General features: G+C 50.8%; 9 protein-coding genes and 1 non-coding gene across 10 annotated transcripts; 9 read left to right on the top strand and 1 right to left on the bottom strand.

Moving 5' to 3' along the window:
- Positions 1-312: 312 nt before the first annotated feature.
- Positions 313-1,691, top strand: APUU_60111A (uncharacterized protein; the record flags this gene model as incomplete). Its single annotated transcript, XM_041706919.1, has 3 exons — positions 313-1,065; positions 1,119-1,465; positions 1,511-1,691. The coding sequence occupies 3 exons, from the start codon at positions 313-315 to the stop codon at positions 1,689-1,691; spliced, it is 1,281 nt and encodes a 426-aa protein (XP_041559257.1).
- A 79-nt stretch (positions 1,692-1,770) lies between these two features.
- Positions 1,771-3,994, bottom strand: APUU_60110S (Zn(II)2Cys6 transcription factor; the record flags this gene model as incomplete). Its single annotated transcript, XM_041706918.1, has 6 exons — positions 1,771-2,155; positions 2,212-2,744; positions 2,792-2,849; positions 2,900-3,014; positions 3,579-3,798; positions 3,860-3,994. The coding sequence occupies 6 exons, from the start codon at positions 3,992-3,994 to the stop codon at positions 1,771-1,773; spliced, it is 1,446 nt and encodes a 481-aa protein (XP_041559256.1).
- A 299-nt stretch (positions 3,995-4,293) lies between these two features.
- On the top strand, positions 4,294-5,251 carry APUU_60109A (uncharacterized protein; the record flags this gene model as incomplete). Its single annotated transcript, XM_041706916.1, has 2 exons — positions 4,294-4,578; positions 4,628-5,251. The coding sequence occupies 2 exons, from the start codon at positions 4,294-4,296 to the stop codon at positions 5,249-5,251; spliced, it is 909 nt and encodes a 302-aa protein (XP_041559255.1).
- A 682-nt stretch (positions 5,252-5,933) lies between these two features.
- Positions 5,934-7,770, top strand: APUU_60108A (putative MFS transporter; the record flags this gene model as incomplete). The annotated part of the gene is made up of 5 exons (XM_041706915.1): positions 5,934-6,094; positions 6,147-6,572; positions 6,627-7,339; positions 7,395-7,499; positions 7,556-7,770. The coding sequence occupies 5 exons, from the start codon at positions 5,934-5,936 to the stop codon at positions 7,768-7,770; spliced, it is 1,620 nt and encodes a 539-aa protein (XP_041559254.1).
- A 999-nt stretch (positions 7,771-8,769) lies between these two features.
- APUU_60107A (uncharacterized protein) lies at positions 8,770-9,993 on the top strand (the record flags this gene model as incomplete). The annotated part of the gene is made up of 3 exons (XM_041706914.1): positions 8,770-9,303; positions 9,351-9,515; positions 9,565-9,993. The coding sequence occupies 3 exons, from the start codon at positions 8,770-8,772 to the stop codon at positions 9,991-9,993; spliced, it is 1,128 nt and encodes a 375-aa protein (XP_041559253.1).
- Positions 9,994-10,499: 506 nt separating this feature from the next.
- On the top strand, positions 10,500-11,004 carry APUU_60106A (uncharacterized protein; the record flags this gene model as incomplete). The annotated part of the gene is made up of 2 exons (XM_041706913.1): positions 10,500-10,689; positions 10,766-11,004. 2 exons carry the CDS (start codon positions 10,500-10,502, stop codon positions 11,002-11,004), a joined length of 429 nt encoding a protein of 142 aa, XP_041559252.1.
- A 990-nt stretch (positions 11,005-11,994) lies between these two features.
- APUU_60105A (uncharacterized protein) lies at positions 11,995-12,763 on the top strand (the record flags this gene model as incomplete). Its single annotated transcript, XM_041706912.1, has 3 exons — positions 11,995-12,219; positions 12,269-12,609; positions 12,676-12,763. 3 exons carry the CDS (start codon positions 11,995-11,997, stop codon positions 12,761-12,763), a joined length of 654 nt encoding a protein of 217 aa, XP_041559251.1.
- Positions 12,764-13,248: 485 nt separating this feature from the next.
- APUU_t60001A lies at positions 13,249-13,319 on the top strand. Its single transcript has one exon. It is a non-coding gene; the product is annotated as a tRNA-Gly (tRNA).
- A 385-nt stretch (positions 13,320-13,704) lies between these two features.
- APUU_60104A (uncharacterized protein) lies at positions 13,705-16,044 on the top strand (the record flags this gene model as incomplete). Its single annotated transcript, XM_041706911.1, has 4 exons — positions 13,705-13,814; positions 13,866-14,165; positions 14,219-15,049; positions 15,102-16,044. 4 exons carry the CDS (start codon positions 13,705-13,707, stop codon positions 16,042-16,044), a joined length of 2,184 nt encoding a protein of 727 aa, XP_041559250.1.
- Positions 16,045-17,338: 1,294 nt separating this feature from the next.
- APUU_60103A (uncharacterized protein) lies at positions 17,339-21,321 on the top strand (the record flags this gene model as incomplete). Its single annotated transcript, XM_041706910.1, has 3 exons — positions 17,339-17,415; positions 17,535-21,049; positions 21,104-21,321. The coding sequence occupies 3 exons, from the start codon at positions 17,339-17,341 to the stop codon at positions 21,319-21,321; spliced, it is 3,810 nt and encodes a 1,269-aa protein (XP_041559249.1).
- Between the last annotated feature and the right edge of the window lie 101 nt (positions 21,322-21,422).

Here is a 21,422-nt window from a genome sequence, read left to right as displayed (position 1 = left end):
GGCTCAGAACACGCAGTGGGGAGAGGATGGCCGGGCTTGTTCGATAAGAAGAACTAGGAAAGAAATGGTTAAGTTGGATGCACGAGGATCCTTTGGCCCGCCATCACTGCGTATCAAATCCACCAAAAAACCGTTGCGCCATCCAGTAGCTCCATCCACCTGGTCTGATTTCCCGCTTCGGCCCCTGACACTGACTGTTGGTGTTTAGTGTTGAGTGTTGACAGGTGTGGTTGTTATTTTTGCTGTCAAATTTCTATCCTAGAGCTTCATGAACCCTAATTGCCATTCATCCGGATATATATGCAGCTCACCATGGATACAACCCCATTAACCACCCTCGCAGGCCAAATCTCCTCCTCCGCCTCCCTGATATCACAATTCCTGCAATCCAACAACCACCCCCAGCCCTCCTTCGCCCCAGATGCACCACCCTCCTTCCCACCCGCCCGAACACCCATCACCAACGCCCGACAAGCCCTCATCGAAGCCGCCCAAACACTCATCGACCTCACGACCGGCCCCGCCGAACACCTCCGCTGGCTCGCCTGCCGCTCCCACGACATGTCCAGCCTCCGCTGGATCTCCCACTACAATATCGCAGCCTCCGTCCCCCTCGACAAGCCCGTGCCCTTCGCGACTGTCGCGCACACCGCAAACGTCCCTGAGGATATCCTCAAGCGAATGACCCGCCACGCAATGACGAACCGACTCTTCAGCGAGCCGGAACCGGGCTTGCTCGCGCATACCGCGGCCTCTGCGTTACTGGTGCGCAGCCAGGCACTCAAGGACTGGGTCGGGTACACGACGGAGGAAACATACCCGGCCTCGACGAGGGTGGTTGAAGCGCAGGAGAGGTTTGGGGCTAGTGATGACCCGACGCAGACGGGGTACAGTGTTGCCTTTGGGACGGGGGAGCCGATGTTTGTGCATATGGCGCGGGATCCGGAGCGGGTGAGGAGGTTTGCGAATACCATGGTCGAGATGACTTCGACGGAGGGGTATGGGATTGCGCATCTTGTTGGGGGGTATCGGTGGGGTGGGATTGGGGGGGCGAGGGTTGTTGATGTATGACTCTACTGGTTGTACTGGATGTACCTGGAAGGTTACTGATTTTCTAGGTGGGTGGTTCAACGGGCCATGCGTGTATTGCTATAGCAGAGAAAGCGCCGGATGCAACGTTTATTGTCCAGGATCTCGCTGGGGTCGTTGATCAGGGGAAGAAAACTTTGCCTGAGAACCTCAAGCCGCGGATTACATTCGAAGAACATGACTTCTTCACGACGCAGCCTCAGTCTGCGGATATATACCTCCTGCGGTTCATCCTGCACGACCATCCGGACGCAGCCGCGGTTAATATCGTCAGAAGTCTCGTCCCGGTAATGCGAAACGGTTCCAGGCTGTTAATCAACGATGGAGTCCTTCCGGAGCCGAATACCTTGCCAAAAGGGGAGGAGAGGGTTGCACGGTGAGTAACCGGCTCGAACTGTGTCTACTATACTTATATGAATAGGATCATGGACTTGGAAATGTTGACTACTTTCAACGCGCGCGAGCGTCCATTGGCAGACTGGGTCAGGCTCTGTGCAGAAGCAGATAGTAGACTCCAGCTACACTCGGTGTCAAAGCCAGAAGGCAGTGTCTTGTCGATTCTGGAATTCGTTTACGAGGGCGGCAATCAGCATGAAGGTTGAAAATATCCCTGCATTATATTTCTATCTCGTTCATTGCCATGACTCAATACCATTTCTCCCAGCTTATACAGCTTACCCACTAAACCCACACAGTACTCCCCTCCGGCGGCATAGAATTCAACAGCCGGTACGTCATACGCAGCAGGGGAAGCGCCTCAGAAGACCCTTCTTCACCCAGTACATACTGAATCTTCATCGGATCCCCATCCTCGTGGGTCTGCGGCGTATGCTCGATCACGTCCATGCGGTTCAGCTGCTCGACAATAGGCTCAAGCATGTCACCCAGCCGATGCGCGGCAATGTCGCTGCGCCCGCAGAATCGCAGCACCGTCATACATGACTCAAGGTGACCGGCGAGCTGGGGGATACTATAGAACTCGTTCCCAGAGCCGGGACTGTCGCCTGTGATGTATTTCTGGCAGATTCCGAGGAGGAGGACGACGCTGGCGTCGAAGACGGCGCATCTATTCAGTTAGTTAGTTACCATTGTAGATATACTGGCATGGCTAGAGGAACGTACATGGCTAGCCAGCACCGCGTGAAGATTGCCTTCTCGTTGTACAGCAGCGAGGCAATGCGCGCGAGCTGCACGGCGAAGTCTGTATGGACGTCGCTGATATGGCGGGGAACTTTTTGGAATAGGCCCTCTATGGAGGGTGAGTCCTGCTCTTGTTCTTCCTGACCTCGTTCCTGTTTGTCCCCTGGAGATGCGTGATGCGAGGCCTTGAATAAACGACAATACAGCTGCAGCCGCGCATCGATATAAAGTATATGCATTAGGTATAGAGCGCGCTCCTGAACAAGGGTTAATGTCTTCCCCTGCTTATTGAGGGCGGCCAAGTGTAGATCTGGCGGGAGAGCCGCGTGCCATATATCGAGTTTGGAGGACAGTTTGTCTGCGTGGGTCCAGCAGTCGTCATGCTGATAGTGGGCCATTTGAGACTGGATCCCTGAAGCCAGCAGGGCCAGTCGTGTCATTTGAGACTGGATCAGTCTTGTTGTCAGGGCTTCGCTGTTTTCCGAGTCCATGTTTAGGGTCACGGTGCAGTGGACCTGGCCTGTCAGCTGCTTGATATGTGAACGAGGTAGGATACACTGACCAGATCAATCTCGTTTTGATTCAAGCAATTCCGATAGCCGAGCGAATATGAAAGCCATCTAGAGGGTTAGTACAGTAGTACAGTTGCAAGCCTCAGTTGGTGGCATACCCTTCCAGGAAGACTAATGTCTGCAATGTCCTTCTGCTGTCATCATTCTCTACTTCAGTAGGAACATCCTTCAAAGCCTCTTGCATCTTGGCCCTCGCCAGGTTCAACGCAGTCACTAAGAAGCTTAGCTTTGCCATCATTCACTCAATATAGGAACGCCTAACGAGCAGCAGCCTCGCATTGGAACTCTTATCCATGATACACGACATGCATAGACAGATGAAAATCCGCATCCCCTGGATATGGTCCGCCTCGAGCGCCTCATGCATGCTCGTCGAGGCAAGGTAGAAAAACGCCGCACGCGCTTCTTCCGGGATCTCGTCGGCCTTGTAGTGGCTCCCGATAGCAGCGCAGGCTGCAACCTCGACAATGTCCTGCATTGGCGCGTCCTTGGTGTGGAATACTCTATCAAGCAGTTCGCCAGACCGCGCCTCAGTCGTCACGTAGAACAGCGTCGCGGCGCACTGAAAGAATGCCTTTACAGCACGCCGGGTAACCGGCTCGGCTGGGAGTCTATCGCGGCGATTCCCGCGGTAGCCCCCGTGGCCGTACTGCGCATCCATATCCAAAGGCCCCAGCACGGGATGAGACGCCGTCGCGGCATAGAAGAGATTCTGCAGATCCTGTTCCTGCGGGGTGCTGCTGCTCTGGTAGGGCCCATCAGTCGAGATTGACGTACTTCCCAGTTCGACGCCATCTCCCAGATCTGGCTGTGTCATTGAGGCACGTTGTTCCCTGGCGCCACTCAGCTGTTGGACAACCTGCTCCAGGTACGCGTTCCGCTGCTCCAGCGCTTCAATCCGCGCTCGCCAGTCTTCCCTCCTCCGTCCATCCACGCCGGTATACTCGCACTCGGCCTGGAGCCGCCGACATCTCGCGCAGGGCTGAGTCCCATCGCACTACGAAGCGTTAAATCAGTCTCCCGAGTAGAATATACAGTGTGTTAGGTGTCCAACGTACCCGCTTGCGCATTCCGCGACATCGCTCACATGCCTTCAGCGACTTGGATACTTTGCCAGAGTTCTCGGGCGGCTCTGGGGGCGAGGGGCCGGTTTTGGGGGCTAGACGTTGCTGTCTGTTCCTGTTCCTGTTCATGCTGGATATAATATCCAGAGAGTTGAGAGAGAGAAAGAGATTGGCAGCCGGAGCTGGTGGCGATTGAGTGATATCAATGCCGGTCAGGGTTTACATCCAATCAGCGTGCATGGATGGGCGGGACGCTATCCCGCCAATCAAACACTGTGAATCATTTGTTGGGGATGGCTGGCGAGCGACCACCCTTGCGGGGTTGGTGTAGCGGTCAAGCGTCATCTTTGGCTCTGGCTGATGCCTGAGGCTGTCACTGGCTGTCAGGCCTAGACATTGTACCTGGTATACAAGTGAAGGACTCCGATATGGACTATTACTGCGTAGCTGCATTCCCCAGCGGGACCACTCCTGAATCCGGCGTAGCTATACGGCTCCACCTGGGAGATCGACTCCAAGATTGTCTTTATTCTGCGGGGAATGGGACGATCCACGCGAACAATGTTAGACATTATGCTGGGGAGAATCACTGCTCTTCATTCTCCGGGGTTGGGCCGGCGGGGTATATCTATGTGGCTGATGCGGTTGCGCATACCGCTGGGATCGTGAGTGCGATCTTCTACACTCTCCGCGAGACATACGGAACCAATGTGGTCGGTGTTGCAGAGAGGTCGCCGAGTGTGTTTAGTGACGGGGCGCCAGAAGTCTGTGTTTAGGAATGTGGATTTCACGGCTGTTTTGTTGGCTGGCACGGTGATGTTCTCCTCGTCGGATCGGCAGTATCTCTTTGAGTACTCAAGGCTCACTGTTACTGCGCCTGGGGGGCCGGGGCTGTGGTTTGGGCATGTTATTGCGGATGCGAGGATCGTTCGTACGGGGATTGATACGGCGTCTGGGATCTTGCTTACTGCCAATACGTCGCAGGTGACGCGAGCGTTTGACCATTTCGCGGGGAGCGAGGAGAACCACGAGATCCAGCCTGAGGTGGTTAGTGATGTTGTCGAGGAGTCGGATCTTGTGGGTGACGTTGTTGCGTATAATGGGAGTTCGATCTCGTGGAGTGTTTCCAAGCATTCTACTTGGACTGGGGGTGCTCGCGTCGGTGGGCAGGGGTCTGCGAGTTTCTCGATCTCGGTGGATGAGTTGTCAACTTGGGTTTTGACGGGAGATGTGCATTTGAACGCGTTTAGGAATGGGGATGGGAAGCATGGGAATATCCGGTCAAGGGGCACAATATCTACTACAACCCGACTGCGTCTGGGCGTGTCTGGTTGGAGAATGTCGTTGAATTTGCAAGGTGCGCAGATTATGCCTGGCTCTAGCTAGGGCTGAGGTGACTTGCCGGGCTGAAGAGGTAATCAGTTATGACAGCAGTGTAAGGAATAATTATGTGTGGCTTCCTGCTCTGTTTTCAGCCAGCGTTATAGTACAACACGCTTATGATTGTGCTGAATGGGAAGCCCAAGTCTTGGGACAATGTTCAATAATTACAAAGTACAGACACTATCGCAATCAATTTCAAACCGGCCAGCCATTCCCTATCAATCTGCAACAGCTCTAGCACCGAAACGGAACACTTACAAGAAAAGTGACATTCTAAAGGTAGGGCTCCACCTAAACCTGGAATTTGAGCTTTACGTCCACAGTTTCCTTTGTCCCTACCAAACAGACTGTGGTAGTCTCATAAAATAACTATCCGTTCTTCCCTCCACGGACCCGCTTCTTCCCGGATCCGTCAAGCGAACAGATGGATCTTGGTCTAGGCCTGCACGGACGGGCAGACACGCTAGCACCTTCAGCTCTGCACTAGTCCAGCAGCTTGCGTATACCCTCGTCAGGAGCGGAAAGGTGGGGATGGCTTCGTAACGAGGGGCCGATACGGGCATGCTTTCTCTTGAGAGCTGGTTGACAACTTGTCTATAACCCTTGGTAGACATCCTGACCATGGCTTCCTGCTATTTGGCGCACTCTCTATCCCAGAGTGGCTGACAACTCGGCTTTGCTAGCAATGGCTGACGCAGACCATAAGACCGCGCACGCAGACGGAGCAACTGAGCACCGTGGCCTCAACAAGCACAGTCTGGGCCATGTGCGTTTGCGCAATGAGCATACGAACGAGATCATTTTAAGGCCGGCGCCGTCGCTGGACCCTAATGATCCACTCCGATGGTAGGGACTTTCTCTTCTAGCTGTCCAACACGCCATACTAATATTACTCAAGGTCCACCGGATACAAGATCTACATCGCGGTCCTCGTCTCCCTCGCAATGATTATGTGCAACTTCATGGCCGCCGGCCCGACAGTCGTCATGGTCGAGGTGGCCACTGATTTCAAGCAGGGGGGCGACACCAACTTAGATAACTGGATTAGCCGCGCCGCGTACTTCTTCAACAACAGTGCTCTGCTCCAGGGCGTGTCGACTCTGTTCTGGGTTCCGCTGCTGAATAAGTACGGGCGTCGCCCGATTTATATCTCGGCTTACATCTTGTATTTCTTCATGATCCTTGGGGCGGGACTGGCGAGGACGTACGCGGGTGAGCTGACGACAAGGACTATCCTTGGTATTGGCGCTGGGGCTGGGGAGTGTCTGGCTCCGGTCACTATTGCTGATGTGTTTTATCTCCATCAGCGTGGTTATGGGATGGCGTACGTTCTGCACATCGGATGTCCTGTAACAAAGAGCTGACATTGACTTGACAGGATATACAACGCAGCCTTGAGCGCAGGAGTCGCATTCGGCATCATCATCGCCGGTCTAGTATCCATCAAGAACGACTGGCGCACAGTCTACTGGGTAGGCTGCGGTCTCGTCGGAGCCCTCATCATCGTGGTCATCTTCCTCTTCCCCGAAACCGCATACAACCGTGCCGGAAACCCGCTGGCCGAGCGCGCAGACGAAGTCCAGAAACCAGACGACGCCACCTTTGAGGAAGCATCTCTCCCCCCGATTCCACCGAAACGATCGTACGTCCAGGACCTGCGCTTTTGGTCTGGCAGGACATACACCGATGAGTCCTTCTGGCGCATGTTCATCCGCCCGTTCGGTCTCATCCTCATGCCGGCTGTCTTCTGGGCTACGATTGTGATGTCTGTGACGATTGGGTTCTTGGTGGCGGTTGCATCTAACTTCGCCTCGGCGTTCAGCACTACATACGGTTTCGAAGCGTGGCGGTCTGGGCTGTGCTTCATTGCAGGCATGGTTGGCTGTGTGTTTGGCACGTTCGCTGGCGGGCCTTTCTCAGACTGGGTTGCGGACTACTTCACCAAGCGTAATGGGGGCATCCGTGAGCCGGAGATGCGATTGCCTGCGATTATCCCTAGTGTCATTGCGGCGCCGCTGTCGCTGCTGTTGTATGGGTTTGGGATTGCGAATCAGTGGCACTGGATCGTGCCGACGATTGGGCTGGGATTATGTTTGTGGCCGTACCGGTACTACTTAAGTTAAGCTGCTTGCTAACTTTTCTATAGTATCTTTCGCCATCGCACAAGGCACAAACGTCTCCTTTGTATACTGCGTGGACTCCTTCCGGCCTGTCGCCGGGGAAGTAACCGTCACCCAGCTAGCCTTCAAATGTGAGTATCCATTATCCAACCCTATCGTTTTGCATTTCACTAATGGAGACGAAAAGCCTGCTTTGGATTCCTTCTTTCCTTCTATACCAATCCCTGGATCCAGAAATCCGGATATGCAGCTGCGTTCGGTGCCATGGCGGGGATATCGGGTGGATGTCTGCTATTCTTCATTCCATTGTTCTTCTGGGGGAAGTCTATTCGGCATGCGGCGATGAAGTGGCCGTTTGTGCAGTTCGTGTTCTGGAAGGACGATAGGGAGGTTGGGGAGTGATTTCTGTTGATGAACTGTGGTAGTGAAGTATATCGACTGGATTTATGATAATAGGAAATGGATTCGTGATATTAGCCGAATACTTCGTGGTTTATATGGCAGCAAGGCACTCCTGGTCCGTAACAAGATGAATAGATCTAATGAGATAGCTACGTATAGCTGAGCTAGCATGGGTAATTCGGGGTGAATGGAGGACTGGGAAGTGAAGTTTGAGTACTTCATCTGGTCAGCCCTAAGCTCCAGTGGGTAATCATCTCTCATCAAGCATCGTGCTCTTACTCGGGCCGTAAGACTGGAATGGGAATACGTCACATCTGAGCCACCTACGAGTTAAGATGCTCGGCAACTGATAAATGGCTATTGTAGTACCCCGTCCTGCATGATCAACCGTTGTCAAGTGACTGAATGGATCGGCGGGCGAGTCGCGAACCGGCAAGAGTCCGATAACGTTCAACTTTAATGTATTTTAGTGTGCACCAGCCCCAGGGCAGGCCTCCAATTCGCGCGGCAGATCAGGACAATACCAAGGACCGTTTGTTGGAGAGATTGTTCCTGTGGAGGCGTGGCTGTCGTAAGCCGGCCTGACAGTTCTATGCAGAATGCTGACGGCAAACCTGGAATCTGGGGACTTGGCATCTCCGTCAAGCACCTGGTAAAGGCCGGGGTCCACTGCTTCACAGATTCAGGGGTGATCGTCTTTGAAAGGCGGTGCATTTATTATAAGTCACAGTTGTGCTGGGGTTCTTTGTCTGCGCCCGAATCCGAAGTCACCACTGCTGTTAATATGCAGCCTTCACTGATTGGCTCTTTATTTTCCTATTCATTTGCACTATTGAGGGCTAAGTTACTCCGCCATTTATGAATAAGTGAATGAGTGCAGTTCTTGCATTGCAGTTTGCAGCAGGACGCCTACAGGGCTGATATATGATGCCTTCTTCTTGGGCCAACCCACACTGAACAACAGCTTTTGTGGAACAGCGTCTTTGACGAACAGTCAATATGAAGCTCTACTCAGGTCTCACTTTTGCCTTGTTCATCCCCCAAATACTCGCCGCAGCCTCAACCACCATAATTCACCCTACCCCCGTCCCTGAGGTCTCGGATATAACCTGGACAGACAGCAACGGTTTCGACGCCGCCAAAGTCCAGCCCGTCAATGCATCAACCTACGACTGGTGGTACTTTGACGCCGTCCAGGTCTCCGACGATCCAGCCCAGCAGGCCTCCGTCGTCATCACCTTATACACTGCAGTCTCCACCGGCTTCGACTTCCTACAAGCCTATGCTGACCAGGGTTTTACGAGCTTGACTCTGGCCGAGGTTATCATTCACTGGCCTAATGGCACCGCGGAGTCGTACTTTTTCAACTCCACCGAGGCGCGCATCACTACCAACACGGCTGACAACGGTGTCCATGGCGTGTGGATTGACAACCCCGATAAGATCTCGGTTACGGGGTCCCCGGCTATGACAACCTGGCAGGTAGAGATAGACTCGGCGGCGTGGATATCGGGGACCGTTACCCTGCAGTCGGTGAGTTACTTTCTATTGATTATTGGGAGTATGCTAATTGAATGTAGATTGCACCTCCGCACTACCCCTGTGGCCCTCTTGCTAGTGGTGAGAAGATGCAAGTAGCGCCGCACGTTGGCTGGGCGAATGCAGTGCCAGATGCCCAAGCCAATGTGCAGCTAACTGTCAACGGCCGTCCACTTAACTTCACCGGAATCGGATACCATGACAAGGTGAGCTTTCCCACCATTTAGTATCTGTCAACTTAGCTAACAGTCGCAGAACTGGGGCGACAAGAACTTCGCCTCAAGCGTCGGATCCTGGTACTGGGGGCACGGCCGCCTGGGCCCCTACAGCATCGTCTGGTTCGACTTCCTCTCCCCCGAACGAGAGAACTTCGTCTCGGCATATGTCGCCCGCGACAACAAGATCCTGGTCTCGCAGTGCTCAGGGATCACGGTGCGTCCGTATGGCGAGAACGCGACATACCCGCCCCTGGCAAGCACGGGAAACCCATCCGGGTTCAATATCAACATCGACCTTCCTGATGGGAGTCAACTTGATTTTAAAGCGTCTGCGGAGCGTATGGTCGCGGGTGATGCGCCGGGGTCAAGGTATGCCAGGTTTACAGGCACGCTGGAGGGCAAGGTTGATGGGGAGGCGCTTACGGGCGAGGCGCTGTTCGAGCACTTTCACATTTTTGAGAAGTGATTTGCTCGCATGGATCGTTGATCCTTTAGATTTTAGCTATTTTAGACTAGTAGAACCTCATTTCTATTGGCGGTATTGCTTGGCTTGAGGGGCAGTGTTCTGGCGCTGTCCATTTCTATCTTGCATTCTCTGCCATTCGTTTACTATGCCACATTCTGCCTCGTTGACTTCGCGCTTTGCCACATTATTTTAGTCTGCATATGTATTGTAACTGCGGTGATACTTCCGGCCAGTAGATGTTCCTACGTAAACACCATATAGGCAGACTTCGTGCTATCTCCGAAAGCCTTGCATTGGCGTACTGCATCTGGACATCCAGGCGTACACGAAATCAGCCTGGAAGCTGGACTGCGGCCAAAATCAAGTATTTAAATAGCCATAACTCTCCAGTCTTTTCTATCAACAGCTCATCCCACAATTCCCTTTGTCACTGTCTTTGACACCAAATCGCTTACCCAAACACAAACCCCTATCATACCCAGTTGTACTTAATTACCGCTGCCACCATGAACGACCGCGCCCGCGCATTCGAGAATCGCTTCAACCTCCGCTTCAACAATATAACCCTCCTAACCGAAGCCCTCACTGCCCCTGGCGTCTACAGCCCCGAGGGAAACAAAGGCCACGGCCTCTTCGGCGACACCGCTCTCCAGCTTGCCCTGCAACGGGAAGGGCGCGAGCGCCAACAGCGCGTGGGTATGCATCAGTCAATAGATCCAAGCATTCCACTACTTCAATGTCAAATTCTAATATATATGTGTGTGTGTCTCAGAGCGAATCTCCAACGTCGTCTCCGCAATCGCCAATAACGACAACCTCGCCCAGCGCGGCTTCGCTCTCAGCATCGATCAGTATACCTGCGTCAATCCCTCCCAGGGAACTTATGTCGCGCCCGGGTTTATGGCTACCACTATGGAGGCTATCATCGGTGCTTACTTCCTAGACCAGGAGTGCGATTTTGCTGCGCTCCTGCGTGTTCTTGCTATACTTGGGCTGTCCTGGCCTGAGTGAGTGAATAAGTAACAGCTAACTATGTCTACATAATGTATGTCCTCCGTCCTCGTGCTTATATCATCTGATCTGATCTAAGCTAACCTGTTGGATAGACTGATTCCTTACCAAGCTCTCACACCCATACCCCCTTGTACTTTCCAGGTCCACCCACGCCTGCGTAAGCGGCTCCCGCGGGGCTTGCAGTGTCGATGCTGGTTCTTTATCCTCTGTACTGTACGAGGATATAACAGATCCCGTATCGCACTGGAGTCCCCTCGGCAGCTTCTTACGCCCGCGTCTGCGGACGGGTACAAGGGTGGTATCTGTGTGGATTTTGGATGGGCGCTACGCTCTGCAGCTGTGCCTTGCGGCAGGACTGTTAGAGGGGTGTCGAGGTAGAGTGGACAGGTTTGACTTGTGAATACCGGAGCTTGTGGTTGGTGAGTTGCTTTGGGTGAATTTTAGGTTTATGTTTACCTTTTGTGGTTCTGTGTCTCTCATGGTGGACTTTGGTGGTGGTGGTGGTGGTGGTGGTGAGAGTACTGAGTCTACCTTGATGTCGTTCGTTTATCGCAGTGCTCGAGTTGGGTATACGCCCATATCATTAGGAATGGATATTCTTATCCGGATCGTCTTCAGACTTGTCTGTAGCTACTAGCGAAGTTTTCGTATGTAGGGCGGAGACTAATAAATTAATTATAGCTTTAAAGTTCTTCTGTTATTTTACCGAACCAGGCAGTGATGAAGTAGTCTACTTTTATATACTGCTATTTATGTTTATATGTCAAGGGCAAACAGCTGCTTACTGCCTCTCAGTGGGCCAACGCCCTATGGGCCTGAATGACGTGGTTAATCCACCAGGCTCGTGTTTAGGGCTGATCATCACCGATACAAGAAACCCTCGAGATAATCTGTATTGGCGTCCGCTTGGCAATTGGGCAACTCATAATAAAACACGAGCCTGTCCGCTAAACCATTTTTTTTCTTTCGTTCATCATCTTCATCAAAATGACACAGTCTGACAAAGAGCCTGAACCCACACCTCACAGCCGGACTTTTCTTGCGTTTCTATGGCTGGAACTACTTCTTTTCCCGTTTCTATTTGTTATTATGCTTATCGTTTTAATTGCTTTTACCAATGAATATTTTAAAGGTGTAAAGAGCACACCCGAGGCTCTCCACCCTCCTTATAGTCCATATGTCTGGACAAGTGCCGTCGCACCTATTGCTATTGTCAGTACCCTCCACCAACAACCTCTGGTTTATCACTAACCCCTCCCAGTCCAGCCTCGGTCTAACCTGGGCGGTTCTATCATGGTGGCACCAATTCACTATCTTAAAACATAGCAAACACTGGTGGGCCGCAACAACAGTCTTCCGACTATGCATCACGGTAATCCTAGTCGTCACTGCTGTGTTAACCGCCCAATTCCTACCACTACCGCTAGGATCATGCGAGAACCAGCGCAAATGGAGACCCGAGGCTAATGTTGACCCGCTCACGCCAACACTCTTCGAACTCCTCCCGAAGGGATGGTGGTGGAGCAAAAAGTCCCATCGGTACTTCTATATGGATAACTGCCATCGGCTGGTGGAGATTTGGAAATTGGACATTGCGGTAGCGTATGCTAACACCTTCCTTCTTTATTTCCGTTTTCTTTGAATACTGATTGGTATATAATGGTCCAGTGCTCTGTACTTTGTTACTGCTTGCTGCTCTGGTTATATCTCGGTGGCGACGTATGTGAGAGAATCCAGGACGAAGTCGGTTCTTTGATTTCAACAGCGCTACGGCATAGTATATAGTACCACAGCTACTTACTACGTTATATTTCCGAAGGAACAATGACATTGTTTCCACTTAAAAAGGCACGATGGAAGCCGCCCCGGCCTGAATTAACAGGGCACTTGAGGATGGAGCAATGGAATGGAACCCTATAGTTCTTTCTGCTTAAAGGGAAGAGCGTTATTACCAGAGCTTTAGGAGCGAGCGACTACAACCCTACCTGTTAGGAAAGTGCGTACATCGTTCACAGGTTGTAAAGATGCGGTTAATATGGCCGTGGGCCAGTCCGATGCCCGGCTGCTAGCCTCTCGCTACTATATAAGAAGTATGTCAAAGCGCAATCTGATATTAAGGCTGTGCATGAGAAGCGGTTTGGTTAGTTGATATATACTTGTTAGATATAGGGATTGTGAAGTATAGCCATTATCTAGGCTTTTGTCTATGGTTTCAAATGTGGAGCCGAAACACAACAACCAGCATCATTGGTCTAGTGGTAGAATTCATCGTTGCCATCGATGAGGCCCGTGTTCGATTCACGGATGATGCACTTCTTTTTTTTTTGTCTTTGTTTTCTTCTCTCACACTCGCGATTTTTGATGGGATATATATCATGGAGTTAAGTCCCCTCATCCACCCACACATTGACTTCCCGTTCCTTCCGCCAAACAACATCTTCAGTTCTCCGGAATCAGCGATTGTACCCAGCCACTGGATCATTTCTCTCCTGCGGTTTCCTCAATGCAGGGATTATAGTAGAACCTGAATGGTGCCAGCAAGGCCTCAGCCTCAGCCTCAACATTGGGAGACGGCCCAATAACATTGACTTCACCATGCAACCCCCGCCATTAGCTTGTCCAACATGTGTGCGATGTTTCCATCGGCGATGAAGTGAATTCTCTGACTACCATGATCGATTGCATCCTGTCCGCAAGATGAGCTTTGGGTTCGGCGTTGGCGATTTCATCGCAGTGTTGACATTGGCAAACAAGGTGCGGAAGCAGTTTGTTGATGCCCCGCGCCAGCTGCAGGATATATCTGAGGAGTGAGTCGAGCCTTTGTGGTTGTTTTGCTGTCTTGGTGCTGACTTGGACAGTTTGAAGCGATTGTCGAATGTGCTCCGGGATATTGACGACAACGATCCTGCCAATAATCTCGCACCCGGCCAGAAGGAGACCTTGAAAGACATCTCTCTGCAATGCCGCAAGGTGCTAGATGATTTAGACAACAAAGTTGGTAAACATGAGAGTCTTCAGAAGGATAAATCAGGTCTTCGGAGCACAGCCCGCGGGCTTTGGAGCAGGATTACCTTCGACAAGGCTGAGATCGATGACTTTCGGCGGCGGATCGATACAAATACCAACGCGTTTAATCTTTTCCTCACCAACGCTACTCAGTAAGATCTACGCCTTTGCGGAGGTTTAAGAGACAATGCTAATGAGCGTGTAGTCAGCTAGCTCGCGAAATAAAGCACGGAGTCGACCAGCTTTTTCAGCATCAGGACAACCAGCGGCGCCAGGATATCCTGAACTGGTTATCACCAATTACCCACGATGTCAAACAAGCGGATTTCTTCGGTCGTGTGCAACCAGGTACGGGAAGTTGGCTTCTAGAATCAGACGAATTCAAGCAATGGACTTCCCAGGGCGGGGGAACTCCAGAGGACGAGCGCACTCTGTTTTGTCCCGGCCTCCCCGGCGCGGGAAAGACCTTTCTGACTTCTATCGTGATCAATGAGCTACGGCAGAGTATTCATGAAGACGATCAAGCTGCTATTGCCTTCTTCTACTGCAATTTCCGTGAACAGACAACTCGAGCTGAAATTCTTATGGTTCTTCTCCGACAGTTCGTCCAGCAACTCTCGGTCATCCCAAATGTTCTCGAGGAAGCTTATGCAAAACATCTTGAGCATAGGTCGCCGCTCACGGTGGATGAAAGCTTGGGCGTCTTAAGCTCGACGCTGGCCGCTTTTTCGAGAACTTTTGTCCTTTTGGATGCATTAGACGAGTGCCACCTACAAGGTGCAGAGCGGGGAGAGCTTCTCGCAGACTTGTTCAAGCTTCAAGAGACGCAAAACCTAGGACTGTTTGCCACTTCTCGGGATAATCCAGATATTTCAAGGTCTTTTTATGGCAAATTGAATCTCCGCATCCGCGCCACTGCAGCAGACGTTGAACGCTTCCTCAGAGGTCAATTAGAGGGTCTTCCGAAGGTCGTACTGCAGAACGAGGATCTACAACGAGACCTCGTCGCCGCAGTTACCGATTCAATAGATGGAATGTCAGTTCAACTGTGAATAATTCTGCCAAGGGCGTATACTAACTCCGAGTAGGTTTCTTCTGGCTCAATTGCGTATCGACTCCATCCGGGGGAAACGGTCGGCGAAAATGATTCGAGAAAGCCTCAAGAATCTCCCAAGCGGCCTAGATGCAGCTTACGATGATGCCTGGGTCCGAATTGAGAGTCAACTCCCAGATGAAGTCCAAACAGCAAAAGATGTGCTTTCCTGGGTCTCCTGCGCAACGCGTCCATTGAGTACGCGAGAACTTCAACACGCACTTGCCATTGAAGATAACCTTAGTTTTCTAGATGAAGACAATATTCCTGATATTGAGGATGTGCTTGCCGTATGCGTCGGGCTTGTCACCGTCGACGAACAAGAACACGTCGTTAGGTTGGTTCATTATACAGCCCAGGAATATTTTGAACAGCACCAAGCCAAAGTTTTCCCGAATGGACAAAGTGATATTGGAAGCAAGTGCATCCAGTATTTGTGCTTCGATGCATTCAAGACCGGCGCTCTCTGGGATTCCACGAAGTATATTTCACGCCTCGAAGAATATGCCTTGTTTGAGTACTCGGCCCAAAATTTGCTATACCATGCTCTTCGAGAGGAAGTTAAGATGGACCTCATATTTAAACTGCTCACAAACCCATTGCTTGTCGGCGCGTGCTACCAGGTTATACTATACTGCGACGGAAGCCCCCGATCCCGCTCCACGCGTTCCTTCTCATATCGGACATATTGGAACACATGGGTACCTCGAATCCACAAGGTAGTAATCAACGACCTCGTACGGACCGGCATAAGATTAATAATCATGTATAAAACTGGCAATCTTGACCCAGAAATGGTAAAGCGGTACATTTCAACATATTTCACAATACTTGACAACAATGGTATTGAACGACGAGCACAGCTTATTCAAGCACTGAAGACGGAGCTCTTTGATCGAATGTCTGACCCTGATTTTCAACAAATCATATCTCACTAGCGGTACGCTATTATTCAGGAGCTCAGCCATCAATATACCTAGTACTAGTTCTACCCTCGCCCAGGGTAGTATAATTTCAGGGCTCAGCTCGAAGGTCAGCAGAACAAAACCGCGAGACTGGCACCGGAAAGACAAACCAGGCGGCAGAGAGGCTCGTGGTTACTTCCTAGTTATGAGTTATGACACTTGCGGCTTCGACGAGGCTGAACGGTTGTGGGTTTGGCCTATAGAAAGCGGATTCCAGCAATCAGACCGCCAGGCATTTACCCAGACAACTTGACAACTACTCTGTACCTGGTTAATTAACCGAGCCTGAAGTGATCGATGCTTTGCCCGCATGACAGATACTGGGCAGTGGTGCCAGTACCCAGACATTGGCCATGGCACAAGGGGACACACAGCGCGCAGGTGTTACGCAGGTGTTACGCGATGATTGCACATAATTCTTCCAGTTACTGCGGAGATCCATATCGTCGTCCGAAGTCCATGTATGCTCAGAATCCACCATATCAATTCTGATTCTTGAAAAAATCGAAGATTCGTCTCCCCGTGTATCGAAACGCCCTGATTCACGGGTAAGCTCACTTCCTGGGCATTGACCAACATGGGGAAAGGCTTCCGTAAGTTATCCCTAAGATACGTGAGATAGTGCTATACGCAACGATCCTAGTTTCAATGGCGGGGATGGAACAGGAAATCTACCGGTTGCGAAACATTACGCTTTTACCAGCGCTTTGTCTCTCCGGGGAGCACACGGAGAGCGGAAAGGTACCCGTTGAAAAGACAAACGTGGCAAGTTTATATAGAAAAAGGAATCGCACTACGTGATACGATCATGCATGATCTGCTGCTTTGGTGCAGATTCCTTGAACAGAGGTTGAAACAGATTTGGATTTTGAATCACGTGGCTAACAACGTGCTGTAACTACGGTAGCCTCAATTATGGGGTCATGGCTTTCTGTCTCTTTCGGGTTCATCCGTACTCCAGGCACTCTGGGTGGTCACAGTTCACAATCAGGGTGGAGCAGACGGACGTGCGTTTTCTGTTCCATTTTTATTGGCGGAAACTGTTCCAAAAGGTCTGGTTCGCCGCAGCCTCGACGTTATCGCAAATGCTGGCCGCCGTGGACCTTAATTGGTTGCCCCTGCTCAACGGCGGTTTTGGTCCGGCTCGGTTTGCCATGTCCCTGTTTCCCATCATTAATACGTAAATTCTTCCCCTTGCAATCTCTCAATGTGATTTTCCTTCTTTCTTTCTCCCTTTTTTTCTTTTTTTTTTCTTGGCGCCAGCGCAATGCCACGTCCTGTCCCATCACAAACGGGTCTACAAAACGCAGCCCCCTTCGATATTAGAGAACGGGAATTATATAAGTAAGCATACTAACTATAACTATCGGTTTATATATGCTTGATGTATAAGACATATTTGCACTTCATGCAATTCAGCGAACAGGCGCTGAAAGGCTGACCCTGCGGCGTTACTCCTATAGATACTCACCACCGCACCATCCGAGCGCGCACACACTGCAACATGTCGGTCGAGACACCTCAACGGAATCTGTTGCTCAGTCATCTTCAGATCCTATTCTGACTGCACTTGCCCAACTTGGCGCATTGCGACTGAATGCCCAGCGCGCGTTGATTTCGCTTTTTGGTCGACACGAGCAGCATGTTATTGCCGAAAGCACTCGGACTTTATGTTTGCAGGATAACGGGGATAAGAATTTCTGTGATGAGCTTTGGGTTGGTAGTTGCACGATGGCCTATGACCGCAGCTTCTGCAAATCTGTTTTAAAGCCCCCGCCATCCGCGCAAACCCTTGGTGATGGGGTGATCGTTGTGCCAGACCTCTCACAAGATAACGAATTCAAGGAACATCTAAATGTCACGGGCTACCCAGATATTCGCTTCTTAGCATGCAGTCCTATTGTCAGTCCGAAAGGCATCGTGATTGGCTCCTACACTATCCTGGACAATAAACCGCATGAGCCGCTCGGCACCGATCTAGTCAAATTCATGACAAGTATAGCAGCCACCACCATGGATTATTTGAGAACAACCCGCTCAAAAGCCCAACATGACCGAAGCGAGCGCATGATTATCGGACTTGGGAGCTTTCTAGAGGGGAAAGGCAGCCTCCGCAACTCATGGCTCGGCGCAACCGAGGACCCCCAGCTCCCAGATCAAGACAAAGATCATGTGGAGGGACATGTCAATCAGGAGCAACAGGAAAAACAAGTTTTGGATGATACGACCCAATCCTTGACGGAAAGTAGCGCCCAAAGCGATCTGTTTCTCCGCCCAAAGAACTTTGATACGCCCCGGAACCAGAAAATCCACACCCGCAGCGAGCAATCAGATTTTCCAGTCAGCTTAGGCTTAGATACTAGTAAGACAGATCATCCTATGTCGAAGTCGACGAATCAACGCGCACCCAAAGCGAGTATTGCAGGAGGCGACACGGGGATCCGACAACAATCAGCAAAGGGAAGCTATACGACTAGGGTGAAGGAGGCGTTTTCGCGGGCTGCCAATCTCCTTCGCGAAAGTGTCGAAGTCGAGGCGGTTGTCTTTTTTGACGCAAATTTCGGCTCTAATGAGGACTTGATGCATAATACCAAGTCTGACGTTGAAAATAGCGGTCTGGAAAGTTGTTCTTCAAGTGACGAAGAATTGAACCCTCGAAAAGCCTTTACACGATTTGACCGTTCCACAACAAAGGCATACACCCCTGAAGAAGCCCCGTCAAACTTATGCGAAATACTCGGATTTGCAACTTCGATGACCTCCAGTGTGAATGACCAGGGGACGGCCGATAGTAAAATTGCTCTATCTGAGTCCTTCCTCCGAGGCCTCCTGCGCCGATATCCTCAAGGCAAGATCTTCAATTACGGTGAAAATGGGTCGATTTCATCTCCCGACACTAGTGATGGTGTTTTTAAAAGTTTCACCCAGCCCAAGAAGTATAAAAGAACACGGCGGGCGATCCTGCGCCAGGATGCTGCGACACTTCTACAGCTTGCTCCCGATTCCCGAAGTATCATTTTCTCGCCGCTGTGGGATTCACATAAAGGAACGTGGTACTCAGGCAGCCTGGCGTGGACAAGAACACCTCAACGTGTTTTTACTTCTGATAACGAGCTATCGTTCATGTTTACGTTTGGAAATAGTATTATGGCAGAAGTGCACCGCCTGGGCGCCCGATTTTCTGAGCGTGCAAAGTCGGACTTACTAGCAGGGCTGAGCCATGAACTTCGTTCTCCTCTTCATGGTATTTTCGGCACGGTAGAGCTCTTGAATGATACCATTATTAGCGCGCTACAGCAGGAATTAGTACATACCATTTCGTCTTGCGCATTCACTCTACTGGACTCGATTAATCAGCTTCTTGAATATGCCAGCATTAACGATGTTGGACCGAATTCTGGCACAGCAAAATGGTCGGATGGCTCTGGCCATAACCGCCCAACTGGTGAGACGCTGGCTGGTGCTGGGCAGGATTCACAAACAGAAAACGTCGATCCGCGCGCTTATGTCGAGCTTGATGTTGTGGTGGAAGACACCATAGAAAGCGTCTTCGCCGGCTATTCTTTTGTCGACACCCCTCGCTCCCCTGTTGGAGGCTTCACCGGCGCATCCTACGGGGGGAAACCAACCAACACGCAGGGTGAAGAAGTCAAGGTAATTCTTGATATCGACCACGCCCGAAATTGGAAGTTTTCAGCCCGCCCCGAACCCTTGCGCGTGGTCCTCATGAATATTTTTGGAAATGCCTTGAAGTTCACTCAATATGGATATATCTACGTTTCTTTAAACGCCACCGCAATCACCTTCCAAGAGGATGGTGAGCCTACTCGGTCAAAAGTTACGGTGACGGTCAGAGACACTGGATGCGGTATTGAACAAGAGTTCTTAAGGAACCACCTATTTAGTCCTTTTTCGCAAGAGGATAGCATGACGACTGGAAATGGCCTAGGACTTAATATCGTTCGCCGAATTGTATCATCACTTGGTGGCGATATTCGGGTAGATTCCCAGAAAAATCTTGGTACGGAAGTCTCAATTACTATCACCCTCGATCATATCCCCAGGCAGTTCTCCGAGCCCGACACTGCGGACAGCCTGAAGAAATACTCTACCGTCAGGGTGGTGAAAGACCTTTTGTATAAGAAAACCATTGGGATCTTAGGTCTCGGACCTTCTGAGCTGGATGCAACTCTGGGTTTGTCTTTGCAGAGGCTGTGTCGAAACTGGCTTGGCATGGACGTTCATTTAGCTGTACCTTCGGAAACACAATTTCCCCAATGTGAATTTTACATTGTGTCCGAAAAATCCCTGGACATGAAGAATATGCAGATCAAGCCAATTGCATCGGCTACAAACCAACTCTCCTCGCCTGTCATCATCTTGTGTTCGTCTCCACGAATCGCGCGCTCAATGTTTGTGGCAGCTAGGAAGCGAGTAGAAACGGAAGTTCTCGAGTTCATTAGCCAACCATGTGGACCACGCAAGTTGGCAAAAACATTGGAAATCTGCATTAAACGTCAACAGCGGGGGATTGACGGGACTGATGGAAGAATAGAAAGGTTATCGGGCACCTCACAGCCTCCAACACCTAATGTGTGTGAGAGATGGTCGTTTCTCAACGTGTCAAATCCAGAGAACAGCGGACAACCCAGGATCAAAGTGACCGGAGATTCCGCACCGACATCCAGCCAAGTCTCGAAAAATCCACCTGAACAATTGAGACCGAGAGAAAAGATCGATAAATCTCGTATTTCCACACCCGTGGTTGGTTCCACTATAACAGACTCCGGTGGAACACCCCAGCCTCAACAGAGTTCCTCAGTATCTGTCCTCCTCGTGGATGACAATAATATAAATCTCAAAATTTTGATCGCGTTTATGAAAAAGCTGAAGTGTGATTATACAGTCGCACAAAATGGGCAAGAAGCTCTTGAGGTCTTCCAGGCAAATGCTTCCAAAATTGGAGTTATTCTTATGGGTGAGATCCAAATGAGGTGAACTAAACACCTGCCTTAATTTAACGTCTTTGCAGATATTTCCATGCCAATAATGGACGGCCTTGAAGCAACCCGGCGAATACGTGACTTTGAAAAAGAATTAAAAACAAAGCGCCCTGTCACGATTGCCGCTCTGACTGGTCTCGCGCAAGCCGACATTCAACGCGATGCCTTTGGGTCTGGTATGGATTTGTTCCTGACGAAACCTGTACGAATGGATAGTTTAGTGCCAATAGTAAAGGGCACAACATGATATCCACGATGAAATTTGCATTTTTTTAGAACAAGCCTCAGAGCTTGACAGCGTTACACTGCATCTATTTCAATCTTTCCTTTGGATCCCGTCATTATCAT

This window comes from Aspergillus puulaauensis, chromosome 6, assembly GCF_016861865.1.
Source record: "Aspergillus puulaauensis MK2 DNA, chromosome 6, nearly complete sequence".
In the NCBI taxonomy this organism is placed as follows: Eukaryota; Fungi; Ascomycota; class Eurotiomycetes; order Eurotiales; family Aspergillaceae; genus Aspergillus; species Aspergillus puulaauensis.
The sequence above is the reverse complement of the archived record's forward strand: the minus strand, read 5'-3'. Positions and strand labels throughout refer to the sequence as shown.